The 26,237-nt window shown below is 38.0% G+C and overlaps 1 protein-coding gene across 1 annotated transcript in view; it reads right to left on the bottom strand.

Moving 5' to 3' along the window:
- The window catches only part of LOC137502198 (mediator of DNA damage checkpoint protein 1-like), a 256,189-nt gene that overhangs the window by 100,557 nt on the left and 129,395 nt on the right, over positions 1-26,237 (bottom strand). The window contains exon 6 of the mRNA XM_068229239.1: positions 17,996-23,454. Within this exon, the coding sequence (XP_068085340.1) occupies positions 17,996-23,454 (5,459 nt within the window). The remainder of the gene's footprint in view (positions 1-17,995; positions 23,455-26,237) is intronic.

Raw genomic sequence — 26,237 nt, 5'->3', positions numbered from 1 at the left:
TTCTCACATCTATAGCTTGTTTTGCCTTTTCCTTGATGCCGCCAAAAACGATGAATCAAGGTTTGACTGTATAATCAATAATGCTTTTGAGAAATTCTGAGAATCAATACTCGCATTTGAAACTTTTTTTTTTTTTTAGTACAACGTAGCCTTTAAAACTTGAATGGGCTTAATGGTAATTTATGCAATACAAGCCTTGAAAAAACTTGTATGCTAGTGACCATTAACAAGGGAACATTAAAGAAGGGAGTTCGCCATCATGTATGGGATGTGGTTCATTTTAATTCTTGAGACCACGAGGAATAACTCGTTTTCTCATCCATTCACTGAGGTTCCTCCTTTGCATGTTGTTGCTCGGACCCCCTGAATGTATCAACTTTAGTTTGAAACAATGCTCAAATTCACATCTAATTTGTGCAAATCCCAACTTCTGTGTCTTTTCTGGTCTCTTGAACCCATTCTGTGGTCGTCTTTAAATTTGGAGAGGTATCTAAGAATCAGAGAATTATTAAACCACGTAATTGATACCTTTATTTACCTTTGGTATCGATCAGGTGGTTAAATAGTTGTTTGATTCTTAGATTGGCATATCGATATGGACATGAAGTGGATAGTGTGCCACACCAAAGTCTCCTTGGGTCGCACCATTCTATTATCGCATTCTTTGGCAATGTCTATAACAACCAGTCTGTACACTGTTCCCTAATGTGACATAATATTCACTTCTCTTTCACAGATGGCACTCTCTGAAATTGTCAAAGCATTTCTCTCTCTCGATTGATAATTCTTTTGCCCTCTCTTAAAGAAGCAACAATGTCTGGTGTGGTAAGGATTGAGACGTTGGAGCGTGGCGTGAAAATGTACAAATTTAAATGGTATTTTGTGTGGAATTACTGTCCGCCCTACTGGACTCCCTGCCTTCAGTCAATATTGATTATTATATAAAGCCTACGGTATATGCTCTTCAATATATAAGTTATTTATTACATTTTAGGGTCTGTCATAGTTATTCTGAGCTAGTTTTGATTTTCTGTTCTGCAAGCTTTTATGTATTTCGCTCGATTGTGAGCCATATACAGAGATGCCAACTTTCAAGAAAGGCAATTCGTAATGCATCCGCTAAAGCAGGGGGGGGGGGGGGGGGGGGGAGGAGGGAGGTTGTAGATTTTTTTCTTTTTTTAGAGATCTTACAACAGTTTGGAGTTCATATTAGTGCGGGATCCAGTCTTGTTCTTCCTCATCATGCGCATCTGAAAAATTGCGGCTACACACACTACAAAACACGTGTGAATTAGATTTTGAGGAACACAGTAAACAGGGCCATTCTTTCGAGTATTCCTCCCTAAATTTTTGAACTATTTTTGGTTTATTAATAGCGTCACTAGTCATGGTAACGTAATCACACGTATTTTCCTGCACAAGAAATCGCTTCATTATTTCAAACCTTTCGCATTTAGTAACACACGATTACCATATATCCCAGAAGAGCAATATATGTAAATTTGGCAACTTAAATAGCAATAAATACTTCTTCAACAGTCACGCACACAGTATTCACAATTAAACGGAGTTTGTCACCACTTTGCCGCCAAAACAACGACAAAAGAACTCGCATACTTGCATGGAAGTCTGATCATGTGAGGAACAAAAACAACCACTCCGCAAGATATACCAGTTCACAGGTGCCTATATTTCCGGTACTGGAAGCACACACTGCGGTCGGTGCGTGAAAACTCGAAATATTCTTAATCGAGGGACAGGAAAGGGGTATAAATGATTACTGAGAAATCCGGAAATAATATTCTGAGAATTCAAGCTGTAATGGCATTACTTGTGTATCTTTTTCAACACTTCATACACTTAGGTTTAAAAATCAACAAAAAATAGAAATTTGTAGTATGTGATTCGTAAAGGCGTAATTACGATGGGTAATTCGTAATTATTACGATTGAATCGTAATAGCTGGCATCTCTGCATATATATATATATATATATACAGTATATGTATATCTATTTTGGTTCACATTTCATTAATTTTGTGTGTTTTTGTTCTATACGTGAAAACGGAAAGTGATACCGGTCATGCATGCGGCTTCAATTTGAGATCCTTGATTATTTTTCTTCGAATCTTCGGCAGGCTGAGCTTGAAACTAAGAAACAAAGTTAGGTTTTGGTCCACCCAATCAATACACGTCACTTTACAAGTGAACTATTTAATTAAAAACATATTTAAAACATTTAGGGACATGTTTCGTTTCTATATGAGACTTCATCAGCCATAAAATCATGTGGTAGATCACAAGACTCAAATCAGAAACTGAAAAAATGTAAAAATGGAAGAACTCAATGTCTTTTAAAGACTATTTGGTAAATGCAAAAAGATATAAATATAATACATTGGGTGGTATGAATAAAAATGAGAATATAGTATGTACTCAACTTTTCAGAGAATATACTCCACTTCATAAGAATAAAGTTCTTCAGAATGTACTCACTAGTTGAGTATATACTCATTTTACGGAGGTGGTGGAGTATATACTCACCTTCCTAAGAGTATGAGAGTAGATTCTCATGTGTGATATGAATAAAAGAGAGTACCTTCTCAAACTGATGAGTATATACTCACTTTGTTTTGAGTATGGCTGATAGTTGCCTCAAACATGACTATATAGTCATTTCTTGTTTTTGGGAGAAAGATTTCAAGAACATGGCTCAAAAATGTATGCAAAACAATTTATTTTTTGAAATATACTTGACTATCGTTCTTTCATTTCTGATTTTAACTTTTTTCTGAGAGTTCCCAACACTCTTTCTGCTTTAACAGCGCCAAGCGCTGCAGGTCTGTATTATTTAGAGTTCTGGTTTCGTCATTTTCGTAGTCGTCCAAAACACTTCTTTTTCGTTAAGGGGTCATTTGAAAAGTTCACAATTTCTACAGGACTCCCTCCTTCTCCTCCCTCTTCCAATACTACAAATTCCACTACAGGTGGAGGAATGTGTTCTGGCTCCCTCTTCCAATACTACAAATTCCACTACAGGTGGAGAAATGTGTTCTGGCTGAACTCCAGGAAGCCCTACTCCAACCGCAGTTGCTCCTACGAAAAAAAAAAAAAGAAAAATGTTTTAATTCACTAATTCAGTTTTCTACGGACAATTGAATTAAACGGAGCTAAAGTCCCAGGCCCAGGATTCAAACTCGGTTACTCTGAACCAAAGGCCTAGGTGCTATTTGGTCTTATAAAGCAATAAATAGAAATATCTTAACCTTAAAGTTTGTAGTGTACTTTCTAAAACCTCTATAAATCTGTTCAAGAAAATAATCGTGAATATACTTTTGGAACATACCTGGAATTCGTGTCAATGTTGGATTAGTATCCACATCCAACAGCTTGTGGATATATTCTCCCAGTCCTTCAGCACTATCCTTTTATTCCCCGTTTGGTTTACATCGCACTCTTGCTTCACCCTCATTTTCATATTGTTTATCCTTTTCGTTATGATGCCGATCTAACTCTCTTGCCGCACATGGCCATCAATTTCGTTTGAATTGCCTCCAACGATTCGGATTTTTCTTTCAGAACCGCTGGCAGTTGGGACTTACTAAAAAGTACCACATGTTCCCGCAATATATTCACAAATGTTATCGGATGAATACTTTCCATATTGACAAACTTGACGAACGAACAATCAGTGCAAACTACAAACTAAACCGGATCCAGTTGAGGTTATGTTGCGATTGGAACCAAACATGTTAACAGTTGATGATGGTACACAACATGAGTATCTACTCGGTTTCAAACGATCCACATGGCGGTTCGCTTGAGTATCTACACCATCAGAGTAGAACGTTTTTATTCTTACCAAATGGAGTACATACTACTTGGGCTGAGAATATACTCCTACTAAATGCTCATGCTCATGAGTATATAATTTGAGTAAGTACTCACGTTTTATTCATACCACCCATTAATTACACAAATTGACTTCATTACTTGCAAAAACTTTTGTCTTCAATGTTAAAATAAAATTAATTTGAAATTGACAAGCCTGCCATAACGTCTCGTACGGAATCAATGTCCATTGTTGCTGTCCGTATTTGAAACGGAAGTTCCATTTTTAAACTATTGAGAAAACATAGGAGAAAAAATTACATATATTAAAGAGGTAGCTTAAAAGATCTTGCAAACAATCATTCAGCCAAGTTAAATCTTACTTGAAAAATGTTGCAAGCATTGTTAGAATCTGGCAGTTTCAGTGTGTTGACTGGGGAGTTCAAAATTATGGCATCGGAAATGGATCGGTACTAAATCTATGTAAACATAGAGTTGTGGAAAATTTCTTTAAAAATTTAGCTGATTTGGTAGAAGAAATCTGAAGCCTTGTGAGACCGCCTGTCGTATGTAAAGACCATCACCGCATGGCCACCATATTCGTGGCTTAAATTTTATGAAAATCCTTTAGAAAAAGACAAGGTCTGGAAAGAAAGTCACGCCATGGTTACAGGAGATGATTGTTGATGCAAATGAGAGTTAGGTATTGTCATATTTTGAATATTTGCATGATTTTGGATAATTAGAGTCTGCGTATATTTGATTTTGACTACGTCTTTGGTGAATTGTGTCTAATTAGGTTATATCCCAAATTTTCCGTAATTTGTAACTTTAATATTTGCGTTGACTCACAGTGGTTCTGGAACAGTCTTCGAGAACTTTCCCGAATGTTCAAGGACTTTCATCCGGGTCTCTACTGTTAACTTCATCATCATTTCATCCTCATCACGATGCGCAGGTCGCCTACGGGTGTCAAATCGAAAGACCTGCACCTGGCGAGCCGAACTTGTCCTCGGACACTCCCGGCACTAAAAGCCATACGCCATTTCATTTACCTGAATATTAGAGACCTTGAGGTACATTTAACAATGCTAGGAATATTCAACAGTATTCGGACGTTATGATCATCTTCCGTGTTGCCAAATGTGTAAATATTGTAATACATTTTGTAGATCTTATGGTAACGTAGTATTATAATCATGGTTATCGAAGTTTGAGTTCATCTTGTATTTTATTGTCTCAGATGTTATGTTGCCATGTGGGCAATGTTACTTTCTTTTATATTTGCATCCAAGAATTATGATGTGGCATTTCTGGAGTTAGATTTTGTGTTAGGCAGACCATTTGAAATGATTTAAATGATATTTCCAGACTTTAATTTATTCGTTTAATTCGGCTAATCCAGTAAGGAACTGGTAACTGAACAGATAATTATTTTGTTGTGCCGATTAAGTTAAGGGGAAATTATTACATCAAGTTATGTAACAATAAATTTAAACTTTGGGTAAATAATTGAGAATTTGATATAATTATCATACCAAATTTAATTTTTCTTTTTCTTTTCTAATATTTTGGATTGGATTATCAGAACCCAGATCTTTCAGTTAGTTAAATGAAAACTGTTTACATTAATAACATTATCGAAATCAATCCGTAACTTTGATTTGTTAGGGCAAGATAGGGCGAAGATTCATGTACCAACCCATTTGACTTATTTTGTTTGTACGTCAAGAGCAGCATTTTAATTTTTATTAGTGATCATTTCCACAATCATAGTTATTAAAGGATGACAATCTGAGACTCTTTATGTCAATAAACCATGCCATATGTGAATTTTACTCTGTATTTTCTTTATTACATGCCACAATATCAATAATTTCCCTATGCATGCCACATTCTTTGTTTTGTTACTTAGGCATCCTATTTGCAAACTGAGCACGCCTGAGGTGTCTCAGTGTTCTCCGGCTGTTGACTAGATTAACGGGTCCATTAATGGCTTTCCAAGTGTGGGGCTCGATCATAGCTTTCCCATGCATAGGACATTAGATAAGCCTGATTTAAGATGGTCTAATTGGATTTCATTTAACTGTGGCATTATGTGGCATATTCTGGCATGAATTTATATATTTTGTGACCGTGTCATCCCGTGTAGGTAGGACCCTAACAAATATCGCATATTTTGGCAATTATTTTAGTATTTGATCGATTTTGAGGATTGCGATGGTGAAAGATCTGGTTTAGATACATAACTGATACTTTAAACCAATAGTGCAATTATATGTGGTGGACTCGAAACCTTGACATCTGTTAGCGTAGGTCAATTAGCAAGAGATAGGGTAATCATGGATATAGAGGCATTGCAAGCAATGTTAGAGAATATGCAGGAGGAGTCCAGGAGTGGACGAAATGATTTTATTCCGGCATTGGAAGATAATAAGAAAGCATTGCAAGAGCATATGAGGAACTTGGAGCATTTAGAGCAAAAGATAAATGAAGAAAGTAGGCAAATAGAGCAAAGGATAAATGAAGAAGGTAAGAGAACTTTGGAGCAGATAAATGAAGAAAGTAAGAGAAATCTGGAGCAGTTAGGGCAAAGAATCAATGAAGAAAGTAAGAAAACTATGGAGCATTTAGAGCAACGAATAAATATAGTAGGGACAGTACTTCGGGAAGAATCCAAGAAGGGACGAGATGAATTAACAGCTAAAATTGTGGAAACACAATGTAGGATCGACAACATTGCTTTGGAATGTCAAGAGAACCAGAAGAAAATGCTAGAAAAGGTTGGAAACTTGACTACAAAGTTGCAAGAATAAAATAGGATAATTACAGGAAAAGCGATGTGACGATAGTTAAAACTACAATGGAATCGGTAAGGAATGAAATGGATTCCATGAAAAAGGACATGGCCGAAGTTAAATAAGATTTGGCAGTGGACCTTAAAGAAGTTCAAACGCAAATAGAAGCATATATTAATGGAATCAGAACAGACGTGCGAGGAAACCAAGCTGACATCGTGGAGTTAACTCAGTTAATTGTGGATGTTAAAATGAGGGTAGAAAATGATAAAACTGATATTTTAGAACAGATTATCAATTTAGCTGAAGACATTAAAATTAGTAATCTGAAAGTCGAAGAAAATGCACACATTATAAAGAGGCTAGAGAAGGAAGTTAACATGATTAAACTTCAGGAACCAAGCTCGATAGCTGCAGTCGCTTAAGTGCAGCCAGTATTCAGTATTCGGGAGATAGTAGGTTCGAACCCCACTGTCGGCAGCCCTGAAGATGGTTTTCCGTGGTTTCCCATTTTCACACCAGGCAAATGCTGGGGCTGTATCTTAATTAAGGCCACGGCCACTTCCTTCCCACTCCTAGCCCTTTCCTATCCCATCGTCGCCATAACACCTATCTGTGTCGGTGCGACGTAAAACAAACAACTAGCAAAAAAACAAAAAAAAAAAAAAAAAAAAACTTCAGGATCACAGTACTCGAGCTTTGGTACAATCCCTACAAGACAGACAGAATCTTACGGAAGATGTTATTCAGGAAGGAATAGTTGATTCGGAGGGAATGGTGAATAAGAGTCAGCATAACCAATCCAATTTAAGTAACACTACAGGTCAGGCGTTAAATATACCTGATATGTCAACACAGGCAAAATTTTTTTTTTTTGCTAGTTGCTTTACGTCGCACCGACACAGGTAGGTCTTATGGCGACGATGGGACAGGAAAGGGCTAGGAGTGGGAAGGAAGCGGCCATGGCATTAATTAAGGTACAGCCCCAGCATTTGCCTGGTGTGAAAATGGGAAACCACGGAAAACCATCTTCAGGGCTGCTGACAATGGGGTTCGAACCTACTATCACCCGAATACTGGATACTGGCCGCACTTAAGCGACTGCAGCTATCGATTTAAAGTTAAAAACTTCATCACTGATCCGTATTGAACTAATAATTACAATGCTAAAAAGAGAAAGATGTTCCACCTATTCAATACAATAATATTGTTGCACAAATTAATGTAGCAACATGTTTAATATGTTATGGGACCGGTTTTGACATATGTCCATGTCATCATCAGCCGATACAAAAAATGGCAAGAGGTCGACACAATTGTAACACTTATGACACTTTTCTTGAAGAATTAAAAATAGAAGTTCATGTAGCACTTTTAAGTGAAGATAATTTTTTTTTTTTTTGTGTAGATATCTTAGATTCTTGAGCACTCAAGATCTACAGCAAGAGTAAAGTACTTATTTATGTTATTAACAGTTTATATAAGGTGTAATAAAGCAACGAATTTATTACTGCAGGCTGTGTAAAAACATGACGAAAACGGCATAAAAATTTCTATAGACGAAAAGTGCGTGGCTCAATTTTAATAAAACTTAGTATGCAAAGCCAATACTGCACACCCTTTCAATCTGCTATATCATTCGTTCAAAATTTCAAATGGATTAATATGAAGCTGATAGTAAAATACATTGCGTATTTACTGCGTTCTTGCGAGTAGGCGAGGTGACCGGGAAGTTCTCCGCTGCCGCAACACGCTGCCCACAGGATTCAGTTTCTGCGCCACACTCATTTGTAAAGCACTGAGGTGATATTTAATAATGCTGCTTAATCACAAGGAACGTTGTAAACGGTATCGCAAGAAGAAAGACGACATTCAGAAAAACTTCAGGGCTTATCAACAGTTACTTCCTGTTCTACAAGTCCAACAACACAACCATCAACATCGATTGCAGAGCAGAGTACGCCAATGTCTGGTTATAAATGCAAACAAACATTGGGGAAAGCTGTAAAGCGTTCGGAGACGGCTTTACCAGCGAGTCCGCGGAAGAAACGGGGAGTTGTTTCTGCGCCGAGTGTAAAATTTGGTGTAAGTTCATCTACCTCTGGAAAGCGCAGAAAGTCTTCACTTCCAAGTCAAGAAGTTCTTGAATTTCTCAATCTGGATGATATCAGTTGGCCATCTCCTCGAGCAAGGGATTTTATCTCCCTCCGTAAGGGACAGTTCTGGACAAAAATTGGAAAACAGAGATTCATGTGCGTCACAGTGCAAGATTCATACAAAGTTTTTAAACAAGAATACCCGAATCGCGCATTCAGTCCGTCTTCTTTTTGTTGACTTCGACCAAAGCACATTTCTGTGCACTACCAGGAACACATGATATTCATTATGTAGAGCCATTCAAAAAATATATAGTTCAGGCAAGAAAATATTATTCTGAAACTACTACCACACACTCTCTACATCCAGACTACAAGATCGAAGCAGATGACAAAAATCCACCCCGTGATACGGCTTTTGAAGTGGGTGACTTAGTACTTGGAAAGTACAGCGGAAAGAAACATTCAAAATATTATGTTTGTACTGTACCATAACTGAAAGTAATTATGTTGTAACCAATTTTCACAAGTGCAATGATGAAGCTGAACTGTTTTGTGAACCACTGACGAAAGACGAGTGCTTTTTAAATGTAAGTGAAATCGAAATAAAATTACCGATGACTCGTTTTACTAATGGGAAATGGTATTTTGATGAGTCTATACCAGAAGCAGAATGAATAAAATTTTTTTTTTCATTTTATTATATCTTCCTCTGACCAAGCTTTCATTCAAACTGTAGGCTACTTAAGAGTTGAATGTTCAGTTATTTTTAAATATTTTAATTCATTTTTCATTCACTGTTATTAGTGTTAAGTAAATGCGTGACAATTCATATAAACACTTTACTTTACTTCTTTGTCGTTAGGGCCTACTGCGGATCACGGGGCTCGTATCTACTCTTCGGTAAAGTTGTTGCTTTCTTCTTCTTCCAATACTCCTTCATTTGCTGACTATGAGCCAGCTGTCCACTTAGTTCCTGTAATCTTCTTACTTGTAAGGGACGTTGGAAAAACACCGTGTCGGATGGCTTGACGGAACAGTATTTGTTCATGAGTTTGTCCCAGTGGGATACCTAGTTGTTCCATATCTGACCTAACTGACGTGATCCATTTATTCTTAGAAGCCTTGCCTCTTCCTGTTAGTGTGAATATCCTGTTGGGGAGTCTTTCGGAATCCAGACGGACCAAGTGTCCATAAAAGGTCAGGCGCCTTTTCCTTATACACGTGACGATGTTCTCCTGGTGTTCATTATTATTATCATTATTAGTATTATTATTATTAGGAGGAATGAAGCTTGTAGTTTTATGTGACCGATAATCTCAGTATCATAAGCCACAGGACCTCAATTTTTACGCAAAATCCGAACCACCGGACGTGACTTTCACCTAAAAAATCACACATGCATTAATCGGGACTCGAACCCAGTCCGTCTTGATGGTTCCACGCAGCTTGACCGCTGCGCCATCACGCCCCTTCTCTATTATTACTTACTGCGATATTAAATATACATTTTATCATTCAGTGATCATATTTGATGCAGAGTTTAAGATTTATTAGCCCCTCATGCCGTCGCCATAGCATTGATTCGCATGTGTGATCTTGCGACGCTGTCAAGTAAACACGCGACGATCGTCTTTAACTATATTACGCAGACATTACACAACTTACATATTTGGTTTCTTAGCAAAATGTACCTTGGTGCTTCTTGTAAACAATATCTTGACATTACCAATAAAAGTTACCACAATTTGCAGAATTTAGAAAAAACATAAAGGTATGTAAATTTAAAAGTCTGTACCATGAAAACATCGATCGCTATGTTTAAAATATTATAAAATCGCATACATCAGGTTTACTATAATGAAATTTGTGGAGGTTGGTAAGTATCATCTAGACATTATTATGGATAAATTTCAATTTGTTTAGATGGTAAGTTTCATATACATGTTAAAAAGAAATGTACAAATGTAAAGACGTGACGCCTGGAATTGGCCTTTCAAGAACACCAACATAGCAAAATATCACGGAAAAAGTTTCTTAGGCCGGTATTCATAGTCGCAATAAGTAATACTTACGTTCAAGTCGAACTTAAATCTCGACTTTTTTCAGATTCCGGCACAAATAAGTCCTACTTAATAGTGATATACTTCATAAAGTCTAACTTCATGAAGCTGGACTTATTGGAATTCATAGTCATTTAAGTGTTACTTATGTGATGAAATAAGTTGAACTTCGTCAAGTCAAGCAGACCTTTGACTTATTTCGCATCTTAACCTATAAACTGGATGAAGATTTTGAGGAAGTGTTAGAAGAAATCCGTGCTCCAAAGCGATACTTGCAAAATGTTGAATTTTACAGTGAAGTGGAATTCAAAAAGAGGTTCCTGTGATGGCATTTCATATTCGCCCATACCTCCCGCAATTGTCAGCATCTCGCTATAATAAATTATAACCAAATTAGTGCTAGGTATAATAATACTTAAATTGAATTCTTCAGCAATACTTAACCAAGCATCTTCCTTTTTCTTAGTAGATACCGCGTTCGTCTTCTTATTCTCTACTAGTAAATGTACCCGTGCTTCGCTACGGTATTTTACATTGTATACAGATTTCTACGTGAATTACTGTACACGCGGTGAGTGAGATTTTATTAAATAGCATGTCTCTTAGCGTTATCGAAGAAAGGCCACGGGAGGACCCCGTACGTTCTTTCCCGTGTAACGTACGAGTTGTGGAGTTGTGATGATGACGGCAGGCTCACTTGCCTACTGCCATTCACAAACGAGTTGGAAAGTTTCACTATAAAGGCAGACCCCCTTGTCTACTGCCGGTCACAATCGATTTGGGGAGTTTTCGTTACAATGGCAGGCCCCCTTTCCTACTTCCAGACACATTATAGATGAGGAGCTTTCATTACAATGGCAGGCACCTTCCCTACTGCCAATCAATATTGAGTTATGCTGTTATCATTATAATGACAGGCCCCTTTCTAATGCCAGTCAGCTTACTGTCAGTCACACTCGAGTTGGTGAGTTTCGATTACAATACCAGGCCACTTTGCCTAATGCCAGTCACATTTTAATGGATAAAATTGTTTATAATGGCGGGCACCCTTGTCTACTGCCAGACACAATCGGGTAGGGGGGATTTGAACAAAATTGCATGTTCCCTTGCCATCTGCTAGTCAAACTGAGATGGGAATTATTCATTAAAATGGTAGGCCCTTCTTACTAATGCCAGTTATACAAGAGTTGGAGAAGGACCCCATTCTTTTTTTTTTTTTTTTTTTTTTTTACAAATTGCTTTACGTCGCACCGACACAGATAGGTCTTACGGCGACGATGGGATAGGAAAGGGCTAGGAGTGGGAAGGAAGCGACCGCGGCCTTAATTGAAGTACAGCCCCAGCATTTGTCTGGTGTGAAAATGGGAAGCCACGGAAAACCATCTTCAGGGCTGCCGAGAGTGGGGTTCGAGCCCACTGTCTCCCGAATACTGGATACTGGCCGCACTTAAGAGACTGAAGCTGTCGAGCTCGGTGGATCCCATTCTTACTGTCAGTCAAAGTAGATGTGGGGAGAATTTATAACAACAGGAAACGCTCTCCTGCTGACAGTCACTATCAATTTGTAAAGTATTAATAATAATGACACACACTTTCTACATCGCTCCAAACCGACTTGCTTTTATATATAAATGACAGATAAACATGGGCACGTTTGTAAGTGTAGACCTTCATTTCTAGATATACTGCTCCTAAACGGTTCATCATATCGACAGACGGTTTAAGCCGTCAGACGCCACTTTTATCGTACTACATGTTTGGTCCTCAAACATTTTCTCGTATCTCCCATATTTATGGGTTCAATTGAGTTAGAAAATTTGAATGGGATGAAATTTGGATACGTTTTAACACTTTATATTATTTTTCGCATACTTACGTGGAAGCTACAATCATGAAATTTGGCTCGCATGTGGCCAGCATTGGCCGTGTCAGTTTGCGTGCCAAATTCGATGACTCTCTCTTTCCTATAAGTGTGTCACACTATGAAATATACCTATAAAAATCACAAAATGTACGTACAATCGAGAAATACAGCCACATCTAACGTATAAGGGAGAGAGATACGACAAAAAATCGGGAGTAAAAAGTGAAAAATTAAAAATTCTTGGAATTTTTCCGTCGTTTACATGCTAAAACCTATAACTTCGCCAAATTTCAATTTTCTAGCTCGTCTGGCAGATTGTGCCGCCAGCTTGATTTGGGGGGAAGGGGGATAAAAATGAGGAATTTTCTGAAAGTTTTTTTTAAGCCCACTAAACCTATACGTTATTGCTTTTGGGTAAATACATATAAGTGCGTTCTTATGCTGAGCCCAAAATTTGAAGCCCTCAGGGAATTTTGAGAATTTTCGATTTTTCTAGTAAGTTGTAAGTTTCTGAGATGCCTGGAACTGCCTGTTTAATTCACGTCTATTTTCATTTTTGTATCTTTATATATATTTATAGACCGACTTGCTTATATTAGATTGTTATGATTTGAGAATGTTTCAAGAAAATATCCTTGAAAGCCTCCTTTTCAACGGAAGTAAAATGGTTGCGACTGCTTTTCATATCCATTTAAGAAAAAGTAACTACAATTTGAGCCGCTGAGGAACAGGTAAAAGACAAATAAATAAACAAATAAACTCGGAATAAGGAGCGCAGCGTGGATCTAGTTGGCCGTGTCTGAAGGATGACTCGCATATTCAATTGTTGTGATGATGGCTGTACTATTTCTCATACTATAAAGTTCAACTTAATTGTGCAGAGCGTCTGCATAATAAGTAACGCTTTATCAAGTCCAGCTTAATAAAGTAGAACTTGACCAAGGACTATGAATACGAGAAACGTTTAAGTCGACTTCACGAATAAGTACAGCTTTACATAAAATCAGCTTCATGGTCCGTATCGCACTTCAATAGATTCACAATGAAGTATTTATTTATTTTCCACCTAGTCGATACAATGATTGCCTAAGGCAATTTTTATTGGTCAAAAGTGGTACATGTTTCGTATATTATCAACATCTTCAGCCACATAACACAGTTTAGATGAAAAATATAAAATTGACAAAGTAATGCTTTAGAGGAAGTGTCCTTGAAATTAACATAAGATTGACAATAAAAATAAAAATCATTGTATCGACTAGGTGGAAAATAAATAAATACTTCATTGTGAATCTAAGTACAGCTTTGTTAAGTCGTTCTTATTAGAGAAATAAGTCGCTGACTATGAATACCGGCCTTAGAAACACGAACTATACACACACACATGTCGCTTATTGTAGGAATATCCAACATCTGGGCGATGTGCAGACTTTTCATGTATGGATTAGCATCCGCTTTCTCAATAAACTTTGATTTTTCATAATTTGTAAACTGTCTAGCTTTCTTCTTCTCCATAACTGAATGTCCTGCAAACAACTATGTGTAAGTACAGCAGGCCTAATTTACATACGTTGTTACACAATGCATTTACGAGTGTAAAATTAAGCACCAACACGTCACATGAGCTACTGTTGCATGATCCAAACAAACACACGTCCACATTAAAGACTGGCTTACGACTGATGTTCCTGCAAGTGTAGGCCGACATGCTAGGGATGTGTAATTAAGTTCTCTACCAAATCCTCACCCACGGTAGTTGTTGCTGGTGCATCGTGTGCACAATGTGGCCAGGAACGCTGATTTAAATTTCTCTGGTGGAAATTACAAACATACTAAAGAATATGAACATTAAAACAAGAATAATAGTTAACACCACCTTTCCAATACTTATCTTTCCTATATTTAGGAAATAAACATTACAACAGGCGTTGTAAGATGGGACATGTTTCGCTTAACACTAGTAAGCATCATCAGCCGAAAATAAATCTTAGCCTAAAGTTAGGTCAGGGCCCTGAACCTAGTGTCCTTAACATATATGGCACCCTAAGAATCAACATTTATATTTATAAAATGAAAATAGGCTTAAAACATAACACTATAAGCAAATGTGAAATAGATGAACTGATCAACTTGCTAAAATTCGTAGTAAACAATAACTTCTTTACATTCAATAACAAAATTTACCAACAGAAGGGACTAGCGGTGGGCGACCCGATATCTGGAATCCTTGCTAACATTTTTATGGATCACCTCGAGACTAAGAAGATAATCAATAAAATCAATGGTCTACAGCTTTGGCTAAGATACATCGATGACACATTTGCCATCATTGACACACATCGCAATAACAGTGATAAAGACCCTTAATGACCTTGACCACAATATCAGGTTCACTAAGGAAGACGAAGTCAACAGGTCTTTAAACTTCCTGGACTTAACCTTGACCAGAGCCAGTGATAATTTTATTTTCCAAATTTACAGAAAGCCCTCCGCTGCTCCTTTGACAATAAAGAATGAGTCGTTACACCCTCAATCTCATAAACAAGCAACTTTCTATAGTTTAGTTCATCGAGCATTAAATATTCCACTATCCCCTACTAACCGAAAAAAAGAGTTTGAATATATAAAAGAACTTGCACAACTTAACGGCTATAAACCTAACCTGATCGATAAGATTATTGGTAAAATAAGATCAAAAAATACTACAAATTTAATTCCAGATAAGCCCTAAATAATAAACACTGCCACTTTCACCTTCACTAACCCTGCCATACACAGCATTACTAACCCATTTAAGAAGCATAACATCAGAATTGCCTACCGAACTCGCAACACTAATCGGAATATATTCTTTAATTCCAACTTGGTAAATACTTCTCAAGACAAATTTTCAAACTCTGGTATTTACAGACTCAAATGCCCCCAGTGTGAATTTTCTTATATCGGACAAACTGGCCGCAGTTTTAGAACTAGATACTTGGAACATTATAATGCCTTAAAGCATAAAAAGTACTCTGCCATGAGCAACCACATGAGGGATTCTGACCACAATTATTCTACAACTGAACAGGACCTCCACATTATAAAATATGTAAATAAAAGCAGCTTAATGACTGAATTGGAATATACATACATTTTCTTGGATCAACATTTTAATAATAATAATAATAATTTGAATGATGTCCCTGAGAACAACAGCCCATTAATTGAACAAGTCCCCAATTTACTCACTAATCTTAATATAAATCATAACAATTTCACAAAAATCTTCAATTATAAACCTTTAAATACCCCTCCAGTCGTCATAACAGATTCCACCTTACCCCCTCCCCATAATACAGCTCCGCCGCCTAGCTTCCAGCACTCTCATTGTTGCGCCTACCCCTCCCGTCCCAACTTACTCTTTGCCTAGGCAAGCACACAGATACAACACACGCAGCAACTGGCATAAATTTAACAGACCCCCTTGAACGGCTAATGTCTCCGCTCAACGCTCATCCAACATAAGAGGTAAGCGATCTTAATCTCCCATTCTGAACACCCTATTTTCAAGGCCCCAGTACATCTTTTTCCTTTTTCCATTTTCAGATTTCAGTCCACGCACTTGGCATCTTATTTTTTCCGTTTTGGTCTTGAACTCCCAGCAAAAATGAAGCGGCTTCAGGCGTAATCAATCCTGTTTGAAGTGTTACTACTCCATGTCTGCTACAACATATGATTTCTCTCGCCCGTTCTCACGTATCTATACAAGAGTAGGATTTAATTATTTCTTCACTTCAAAGAATATAACCATTATGTTTTGTTATATATGAACATTCTTATTAACTGACTGGCAGCCATGAGTTTGACACTACACTGCCAACTCTATGTTGTACCTTATGTTTTTACCTCTGGCAACACGATTACGTGTTTTTTCTAACTTAGCCATGATGAACACACTTATATATTTTCACGCTTGTTTTTATGTTTGAACATTCTGATTGACTGACTGGTAACAATGATATCCTAATGATTTTAATTATTTCACTACCAGCTCTGTATTATAGCCTACTTTCTGTTCTTATCCTCTGTTTCAACTCGATTGTGTTTTTTCCCTTAGCCATGTTCTAACATTCCATGTTTTTTCACACTAGTTTTAAGCCTATTTTCATTTTATAAATATAAATGTTGATTCTTAGGGTGCCATATATGTTAAGGACACTAGGTTCAGGGCCCTGACCTAACTTTAGGCTAAGATTTATTTTCGGCTGATGATGCTTACTACTGTTAAGCGAAACATGTCCCATCTTACAACGCCTGTTGTAATGTTTATTTCCTAAATATAGGAAAGATAAGTATTGTAAAGGTGGTGTTAACTATTATTCTTGTTTTAATGTTCATATCTGATGTCCAATACGGTCTACAATGAGATTTATTACTTGTAATACTAAAGAATGTCGTAAATGTACTATCCAGGTTTCTTTAGCGTGTATTTAATAGGACATGGACTGGGATTTTGGAATAATGACGTAATAACCAGGGAAACGCGCTAGAGAGGGATGTGTTAACCAGTTTCGACTGTACATCAGAAATTTGCGACACACCTTTAGGAAAGCTTTTACGCAGCCTGGAAGCCTCAATGAAATTACCAAATGCTGGCGAAAGAAATCGATCAGCTGCACAGATGTGCCATTTAATAGAGCATCAGGACAGATGAAGAGATCTGTTGGATGAAAACATGAACTAACTACCATAGCTATGAAAAAGAGAGATGTGCAATGCTGGAACTCTTTCAATCAGGATCCACTTCTGGCAACACAACTGAGAGTGAAACTTTTTTTTTTTTCAGGGTTGTGATTTATTCTTCACAGTCTAAGAACGAGACTGAACCCTTTGCTTGTTGATGGCACCACAGTCATTCACTCGAACCCTAGCCTCGTGAAAATGCTTGTATTTCTGAAACCAATGAAACGGATCAATTATGGTCAAATGCTACTACTTTCAACAGTGTAGCCACAGACAGTTACTTTTTCTTTAAGTCATTGACTGCCACACCAAACTAATATCATTATCCTAGCGGTCAGTGTGTTATTGTGAATGTAAAATAGAAACTTTAAAAAAAAAATCTTCTAAAGTTACTAAAGATAATGTTATTTTCCTACACGCATCCCATTTTACCTTTCAGTCTGAACAGATAGAAAGCTGAGTTAAATGGTAGACCAGTCCAAGTGGCAAATGTTCTCCAGGTCCTGCCTGTGATCCACTCCAGCCTGAAGATTCTAGTTAAGGTATGGTCCGGTCTGGTCTTCTATTTGTCATGGTATTCATGTTGAAAAAACAAGTCTTAAACAATCAGTATACTCACCAATCTACTGCTCCCTCTTATTCTTTTGGGGAAGGCCATGACTTCGCTTTCACTGAGTTTTCTCTTGTTACTCCTCGACACTGGTCGTTTAGTTGGAGTAGTCTTACTCTGAGACCTGGGGGGCTCACTCTGGGATGACTCCGATTCTGTATCTTCTCGTTTATGTTTCTTTGACAGGTTTGGGCTGTTATTTCTGCTCGTTGAGGTGTATACAAAATCTGTGTTAACTTCTTCGACATGCTTTGCCCTGCGATTTGAAGTGCGTCGTGCAGTGGAGTGGGACGTTCCAGAATCAGACGAATCTTCGTACTTGTTCTCCGGTTCTTGTTTTGCAGGAGGACCTGATGCTCTCGTGCGAGTAGTTCTGGGTAATTGCTGACCACTATCCTTCATACTTGATGCCCGTGTAGAAGATTGTTGCCCGCTATCTCTTGTACTATCTTTCATACTTGACGCCGACCTAGGAGACGTTTTGCTCTCTGCCTTCAACCTACTTTTACTTGGAGACATGTCACCATCTGATGCACTATCTTTCATACTTGATGCCTGCCTAGAAGGCATTTTGCTTTCTGCCTTCAACCTACTTTTTCTTGGAGACATGTCACCATCTGATGCACTATCTTTCATACTTGATGCCTGCCTAGAAGGCATTTTGCTTTCTGCCTTCAACCTACTTTTTCTTGGAGACATGTCACCATCTGATGCACTATCTTTCATACTTGATGCCTGCCTAGAAGGCATTTTGCTTTCTGCCTTCAACCTACTTTTTCTTGGAGACATGTCACCATCTGATGCACTATCTTTCATATTTGATGCCTGCCTAGAAGGCATTTTGCTTTCTGCCTTCAACCTACTTTTTCTTGGAGACATGTCACCATCTGAGGTACTATCTTTCACATTTGATTCCTGCCTAGAAAGGGTTTTGCTTTCAACCTTCAACCTACTTTTACTTGGTGACAAATCCTTGTTCTTATGTTTCACGGTATCTGAAGGCATGTTTTTCCTTTCAACTGGTTCTTCCTTCAATTTTGGTTCATCCATCTTGATCTCATTTCGTCTAGAACTTCTCCTAGTCTCAGGTACCTTTGTGGTATCCACTTTAGATTTATTCTCATCCTTTTTCAAAGAAACTCCTCTCTTACTTGTCACTGGTTTTTGCTGACCTTTAACCAACTTTTCTTCAGAACGCTCGCTGTCCTTTACTTTTGGTGATCTCCTAGTTACATTGCTCTGCTTTGAGGAATTACGATCTTCTTTCATATTTTTACTGCGTGAGTTATGTGTTCTTGTTTTCCTGGGTGTACTGTGAGGACTAGCCTCGGTTTCCCTCTTCTTTCTTCTACCTTCTGGACTAGGATTTGTGAGCACAGGAATTCTACTTTCAGTTCTGGCAGGCTTAGTTCTTTCACTCCCAAGAAGAGAAGATATTTGTGGCAGAGTAGAATCACTTTCCACTTTCAAACGTTTGTTCCTGTTTGAATATGTAGCAAGACCTTTCCTTTTCAAGTGACTGTGTTTTTGTATGACAGGACTTGCAATTCCTTCTTGTAGGTCCGATTCTTCCTCAGGAGGTGAAGGAACATTATTAGATCTCTTTCTGACATGATTCTGCTTTAAGACTGGACTGGATGTCCCTGTGTCGTCACCACTATCAGGCTCTTCATCTTCATCTTCATTCCTCTGCTTGGCTCGGTTCGTGTATACACGTGCTTGGGATTTCTTTAGAGGAGCAGCTTTCTTTTGTTCATGAAAGATATCTATACAGATATCTGTAGAATGTAAGTTCTCATTGAAGTCACCTTTCATTCTTGATGGTATCTCTACATCATCACCATTAGCAGCAGGCTTGTCTATATCCTTCATATCACTTTCCTCACATTCAGCATTTTCATTCAATTTCTCTGGTTCTATTCCACTTCCTTTCCTAAGCAATTTATCACTATCATCCTTACCTGGCTTTGCAGGAATCCCAGATGCTACTCTGCTTGTTTTACTTTCATTTCTCTCAATGGTCTGAGAGGGAGCTTCGCACAAATCATCATCATCATCGACTACTTCACCTCTAACAGACATTGTGGTCTTTATTAACTGACTTGGAACCTCATCATTTTCTTTAGCCTTACAAGGACCTATTTCTGAAGGCAACACTGGTATAGATTCAATATCCTCAGAGTTGTTCAGTTCATCTCCAAGAGACTTAGTAGTCTCTCCATCTTTCTCTGAGGCGCCATTACCTATAGCTTTACTATGACCCCATTCAGAAGGTAACATCTGCGTCTGTACATCCAAAACACCAGTATCACATTCCTCATTACCTGTTTTCTCTGAGGTACTGGCATTTTCTACAGAACTATTATCGTTAACCGTACTCCGACCCAGTCCAGAAGGCAATATCTGTGTTTGTACATCCGAAATATCAGTATCACCATCCTCTTTATCTACTTTCTCTGAGGTACTGGCATTTTCTACAGAGCTATCATCTTTAGCCTTACTCCGACCCAGTCCAGAAGGCAATATCTGTGTTTGTACATCCAAAATATCAGTATCACCATCCTCTTTATCTACTTGCTCTGAGGTACTGGCATTTTCTACAGAGCTATCATCTTTAACCTTACTCCGACCCAGTCCAGAAGGCAATATCTGTGTCTGTACATCCGAAATATCAGTATCACCATCCTCTTTATCTACTTGCTCTGAGGTACTGGCATTTTCTACAGAGCTATCATCTTTAGCCTTACTCCGACCCAGTCCAGAAGGCAATATCTGTGTTTGTACATCCGAAATATCAGTATCACCATCCTCTTTATCTACTTTCTCTGAGGTACTGGCATTTTCTACAGAGCTATCATCTTTAACCTTACTCCGACCCAGTCCAGAAGGCAATATCTGTGTCTGTACATCTGAAATATCAGTATCACCATCCTCTTTATCTACTTTCTCTGAGGTACTGGCATTTTGTACAGAGCTATCATCTTTAGCCTTACTAAGACCCAATCCAGAAGGCAATATCTGTGTTTGTACATCCGAAATATCAGTACAACCATCCTCATTACCTATTTTCTCTGAGGTACTGGCATTTTCTACAGAGCTATCATCTTTAACCTTAATAAGACCCAGTCCAGAAGGCAATATCTGAGTCTGTACATCTGAATTATCAGTATCACTATCCTCATTATCTACTTTCTCTGAGGTACTGGCATTTTCTACAGAGCTATCACCTTTAGCCTTACTAAGGCCCAGTCCAGAAGGCAATATCTGAGTCTGTACATCCGAAATATCAGTATCACCATCCTCATTATCTACTTTCTCTGAGGTACTGGCATTTTCTACAGAGCTATCACCTTTAGCCTTACTAAGGCCCAGTCCAGAAGGCAATATCTGAGTCTGTACATCCGAAATATCAGTATCACCATCCTCATTTATTACTGGAGAAGTATTGAAATTGCGCTGTGGTTCAGAACGTAATATTTGTTTGGGAGCATCATAAAGATCACTGTCACTGTCAGGTTCAACTTTTATCTCCTCACTCATGGAATCTACTGGTTTGGCAAATTCAACATTTTCTTCCTGTGTTGGTGCATTCTTATCACTGATGGAGAATTCTGTCATAGCATTGTCTTTCATTTTAATGTCCAGCTTGGAAAATGTTGCATCATCTCTTAATGTGTTTTCATCTGAATTTCCTATAACAGAATCAACATTTTCTCTTTTCTCAGAAGGGCTGATTTGTTTTCCCGCAAGTAAGCACCTGTCGTCAATCAACTGTGTAGGTGCATCAAAGAGATCACATTTAGTGTCTGTTTCAGCTGGTGCTTTCAGCTCCTCTTTCACACAATCTACTGATTTGCCAAGTTCAAAATTATCTTTCTGCTTTGGTGCACTCTCATCAGAGATGCAGATTTCTGCCACAGGCTTGCCATTAGTTTCGAAGTTCAGCTTGGCACAAGCTGCATCATCTGAAGTTTTCATATCAGGATCAACATTCTCTACTTTCTCCAGAGGGCAGATCTGTTTTTTCTTAATATTTGAAAGTAAGCAGCTGTCATCTATCAACTGTGTAGGAGCATCAAAGAGATCATTGATACCATCTGGTTCAGCAGATGCTTTCATCTCCTCATTTGTAGGATCTACTGGTTTAACAAATTTAAAATTATATTTCTGGTTTGTTGAACTATCAGCCAAATTACTGCAGCAGACTTGCATCTTGACCTTGTCATAGTCTGGCTTGGTAGATGCTTCATCATCTTTTAATGTCTTCGTATCTGAATCAACATTTTCTGTTTTCTTCGAAGGTCTCATCTGGTTTTCCCCAAGTAAGTAGTCTTCATTTATTAACTGTGTAGGAGCATCAAAGAGATCATCCTCATAGTTCTCCTCAACATTTTTTGTATCCAGCTCATTCTTACCGCTTTGTGCTACTGAATGCTCAAGCTCTGCCTTATTTTTTACTATGGCAGGAAGTTCCCCATTCTGATTGCAATCAGCACTTAGAGTATTTTCTGTTACCTTCTCTGCTTCTGTACGCTTTCTAGATTCAGGCTTAACAAAATCAAATTGCACAGATTCATTTGAGATTATCTGTGTAGGCGCTTGTTCTGGATCAGTTATGGAATTAACTGTCTTATGTTTCCCATCATCTTCTTCCTGCGCATCTGTATGATTAATCTTCTGAGTTGGAGCATCAAAGAGTTCATCAAAGTCATCAAATTTCTTTGGTGAATCTGCAACTTTTGGCTTAACAACATTATATTCTGTCGAGGAGATATCCAACTGTTCGTTATTGTTCTGAGGTAAACACGCTTTCGAAATAGGATTTACAGTCTCATGTGAAGTTTGTTCTTCCTTTTTATTCTGATCGCCGTATTCACCTTCCACCAACTGTGTAGGAGCATTAAAGATGTCTGTCATACTAGTGTCAGCATCACTGTCGCTCTTCTTCTCACCATGACCACCAAATACTTCTTCAGGATCAGTATCGCTATCTGACTTCTCTTCAGTTAGAGTCATCTGCTTATCTTCTCTCTCACCAACATTCTTACAGCCTCCAGCTACCGCTGTGTCAAGACACTGTGCATTTACTGCCCCTGATTTTGATGCCTCTTTCTTCAACTTGCCACTGGAATCAGACTCTACAATATCAATACATTGTGTCGGGGCATTGCATATGTCTATAGCCTCAAAACACTGAGTTGGTGCTTCACATATGTCCGACTCAGGCTTCACTTCCTCAAACTCGAGTTGGGTTGCTGCCTCACAAATACTCTCCAGAGCAGTCTCATCCTTGACTTCACCAAATATTATATGTTTCCGCACACCGTTACTTGGCTGAGATCTCTCTTCCCTTGCAGGCTGTGAACATTCGATGATAGAATCATCTGATGGAGACTCCAAGATGCACAATCTATCTCCTGGCTTCTTAAACATATTATCTGATGGAGTCTCTGGGATGAAGAGGTCACCTGAAAGCAACAACAATAGTACATTGTAACATACAGGGCTCCACTGTTTCTGCAAGTGTGTTGCATGCTATTTTAACATAGAATACATGAGGATCAACAGCCACACAGTGCACGAACATACTCTTCCATCGTCACAGCATTTCAGAATGTGAAAAATGAACCTATTTAGAAGATCATCTCTTTGCCAGCAAAATCCGTTATTTGAAATATTTCAGCTTAGAACTTTAGCCAGCAGGGTTCTGTGATCTAAGGTTCAACATCGTCCGAGTTATATCAATGAATCCTCATCGTTAATGACAAATGCCGAATCAGAATTTCTTCAACATCGTCAACAGTGCTTTCAGCATGCACAACGACGATATTAATGTTCCACGTTATCCATTTGTGTATTTTAAACATTGCTATGGCAAATAATAGTTGTCTATTAACAGGCTGAAGAAAATACAGTTGTTGTTGCCTGATTCTGGGCAAAGATAATTTTTCTTCGCTTTATGATGGAATTTATCAATTGTTCCATTATTCCATTATTTTACATAAATCTGTCATGTTAAAATTTGTATAGCTTCTGACTCAAGTAAATAAATAGCATAAAATTAAGAGTAACCTTATTCACTGCACTTTGCTCTCCACATTGCCTGATCCTTGGCGCTGTTTTGAGTTACGCCAACCAAGGACATGTCCTCCTTCGGAGCAGTGAGCCATTGTTTCTCTCGCGGCTCATTTCTACTGCTGTCTTCGCAATACAGTAGAACCTCGATAATTCAAAATAGGTTAATTCAAAGAATTTTTTGTTCCCGGAAACAAGAGGTATGCTCTTGTACGTTATTTAAATTGTTTAATTCAAAATATGGATAATTCCTCATTTGAAGAACAATGTTGATCCCATTACAGAAATTTAGACTTTGAATTCAAATGTATCTTTAATATTTTACAGCATAATTTAAATTCACAACTTCTCCACATCATGACACAACACATTTTCTGGAATGTACACTTTCAGTCCAGTATGCCTACAGTGCATTTCTGTGAGTTGCTTAACTTTGAGTTAAATTGTAGCTTTTTAATATTCTTTCAGTTGCTCATTTTACTTGAGTTTCAGTGTATTTTGTAGTTATTTTATCAATGCCAAGGTTTAAGTTATTGTTAGTTAAAGTATCTTAGTTTAGGGTACACCTGTTCATTTTTTTTGTTGTGAGATGACTAAACGTCTAATGAGTGAGAAGTTAAGAATTATAAGGAGGGTCGGAAAAGGATAATAAAAAAAAATAAAAAATATTAAAATTAAAAAATCCAGAAATAGCTAAAGAATTTGGAATTCCTGTGCCCACCACCTTTCAACACTTTAAAATCCTGAAAGCATACAAGCTCAAGAAATGCACGGCTAATGCGCATTCCAGGAGCTAAACACTCTGATTTGGTAGTGGAATTCGAGTGGTTTCGACATGTTCGGGCAAACCATATCCCCATTGAAGATGAGGTTATTAAGGGGAATGTAAGTGAACTGGTGCTAAAGATGGACTGGAGTTTCAATGTTCAAACGGGTGGCTTCAGCAATTTAAGGAACACCACAATATCACGTAGCAGGGGGTATGCGGTGAAGCCGACTCCGTGAAAGGCTGAGTCGAAATTGTGGTTCATTTCATAATTTATAAGCACCAAACAATGTTTTCAGTGTCAATGAAAATGCATTGTTTTTTAATACTGATCCCGAATAGTTTGAACCGAGAGAAGTGCCAATGCGAGGAAATCATAAGAGACTAGGGTCGCTATTGCAATGCAGACAGAATACAGGTACTGACTAGTTTCGAAGTCGTCCTTAACCACTGCTTATGCTAATTACGAATGACTAATGCTAAAATACAATGATGTATTGTGGTAATAAAATATGCGTGAAAGAGTAGTTTTGAAAGTCTAAAATGTTCACCAGTTCGCACCTTAGTTAATGGGACATCAAACCCAACAACTTGACCCTGAGCAAAGCGTAAGAAGATTTCATTTTTATTGTTCAAAACACACGAGTCGCGCCTGTCTCATCGCACAAGCTCATCAAGATACTTGATCATATATTACCAAACGTCCTATTGATGCAGATTTTATAAAATACAGCACCTTTTGACTCAGCATTAAGACATTTTTAATTTAAAATAAGTGTGTCAACATTGTAACACTGCAATTGAATGAGTATATGAATGAACATCAAGATCAGTATCATAACGAGCTTCGTAATTAGCATAAGCAGTGTTTTAACATTATCTATTGTTTTTATTAAGACTGAGGTTCTTCAGCAGCTGAAGATGACCCACACAGAGTCGAAACCAGTACTGTTATGTAAAAATATTTTAAGTAACTTCTTCTTCTCCTTCTTCTTGCATTACGGCCTCTGTAGGACCACGGACAGCTCCTTCATGGATTGCATTTTCTTCTTCTCCTCCCAGAACCTCTTCATCCTTTCTCTTCTTCTCTCCCGCTCTTCTTCCGAGATATTCAGTATCCTCTTCTCTTGTCTACTCCACTGGTGACTCTCAATCCTTTTCCTGTATCCATCCCTATCATTGATCTCTGGCATATTAGTCGGTATGTACTTGCTTTTCCAATTTTCCTTTTCTTCCACCTTGATCCCCAATTCTGACCAATCTTTCCGGAGTTCAACTACCCACATGGTTCCTGTCTTTCCTCGTGTCCTCGCTGTTGTTTCCCATACTCTTTTCGTCATTCTATCCATATTCATCCTGATTACATGTCCCGCAAACCGTGCTCTTTTCAGTCTGATTTCTTTTGAGATT

This window comes from Anabrus simplex, chromosome 9, assembly GCF_040414725.1.
Source record: "Anabrus simplex isolate iqAnaSimp1 chromosome 9, ASM4041472v1, whole genome shotgun sequence".
Classification (NCBI taxonomy): domain Eukaryota; kingdom Metazoa; phylum Arthropoda; class Insecta; order Orthoptera; family Tettigoniidae; genus Anabrus; species Anabrus simplex.
Note: the sequence above shows the minus strand (reverse complement) of the source record. Positions and strands in the feature narration are given on the sequence as shown.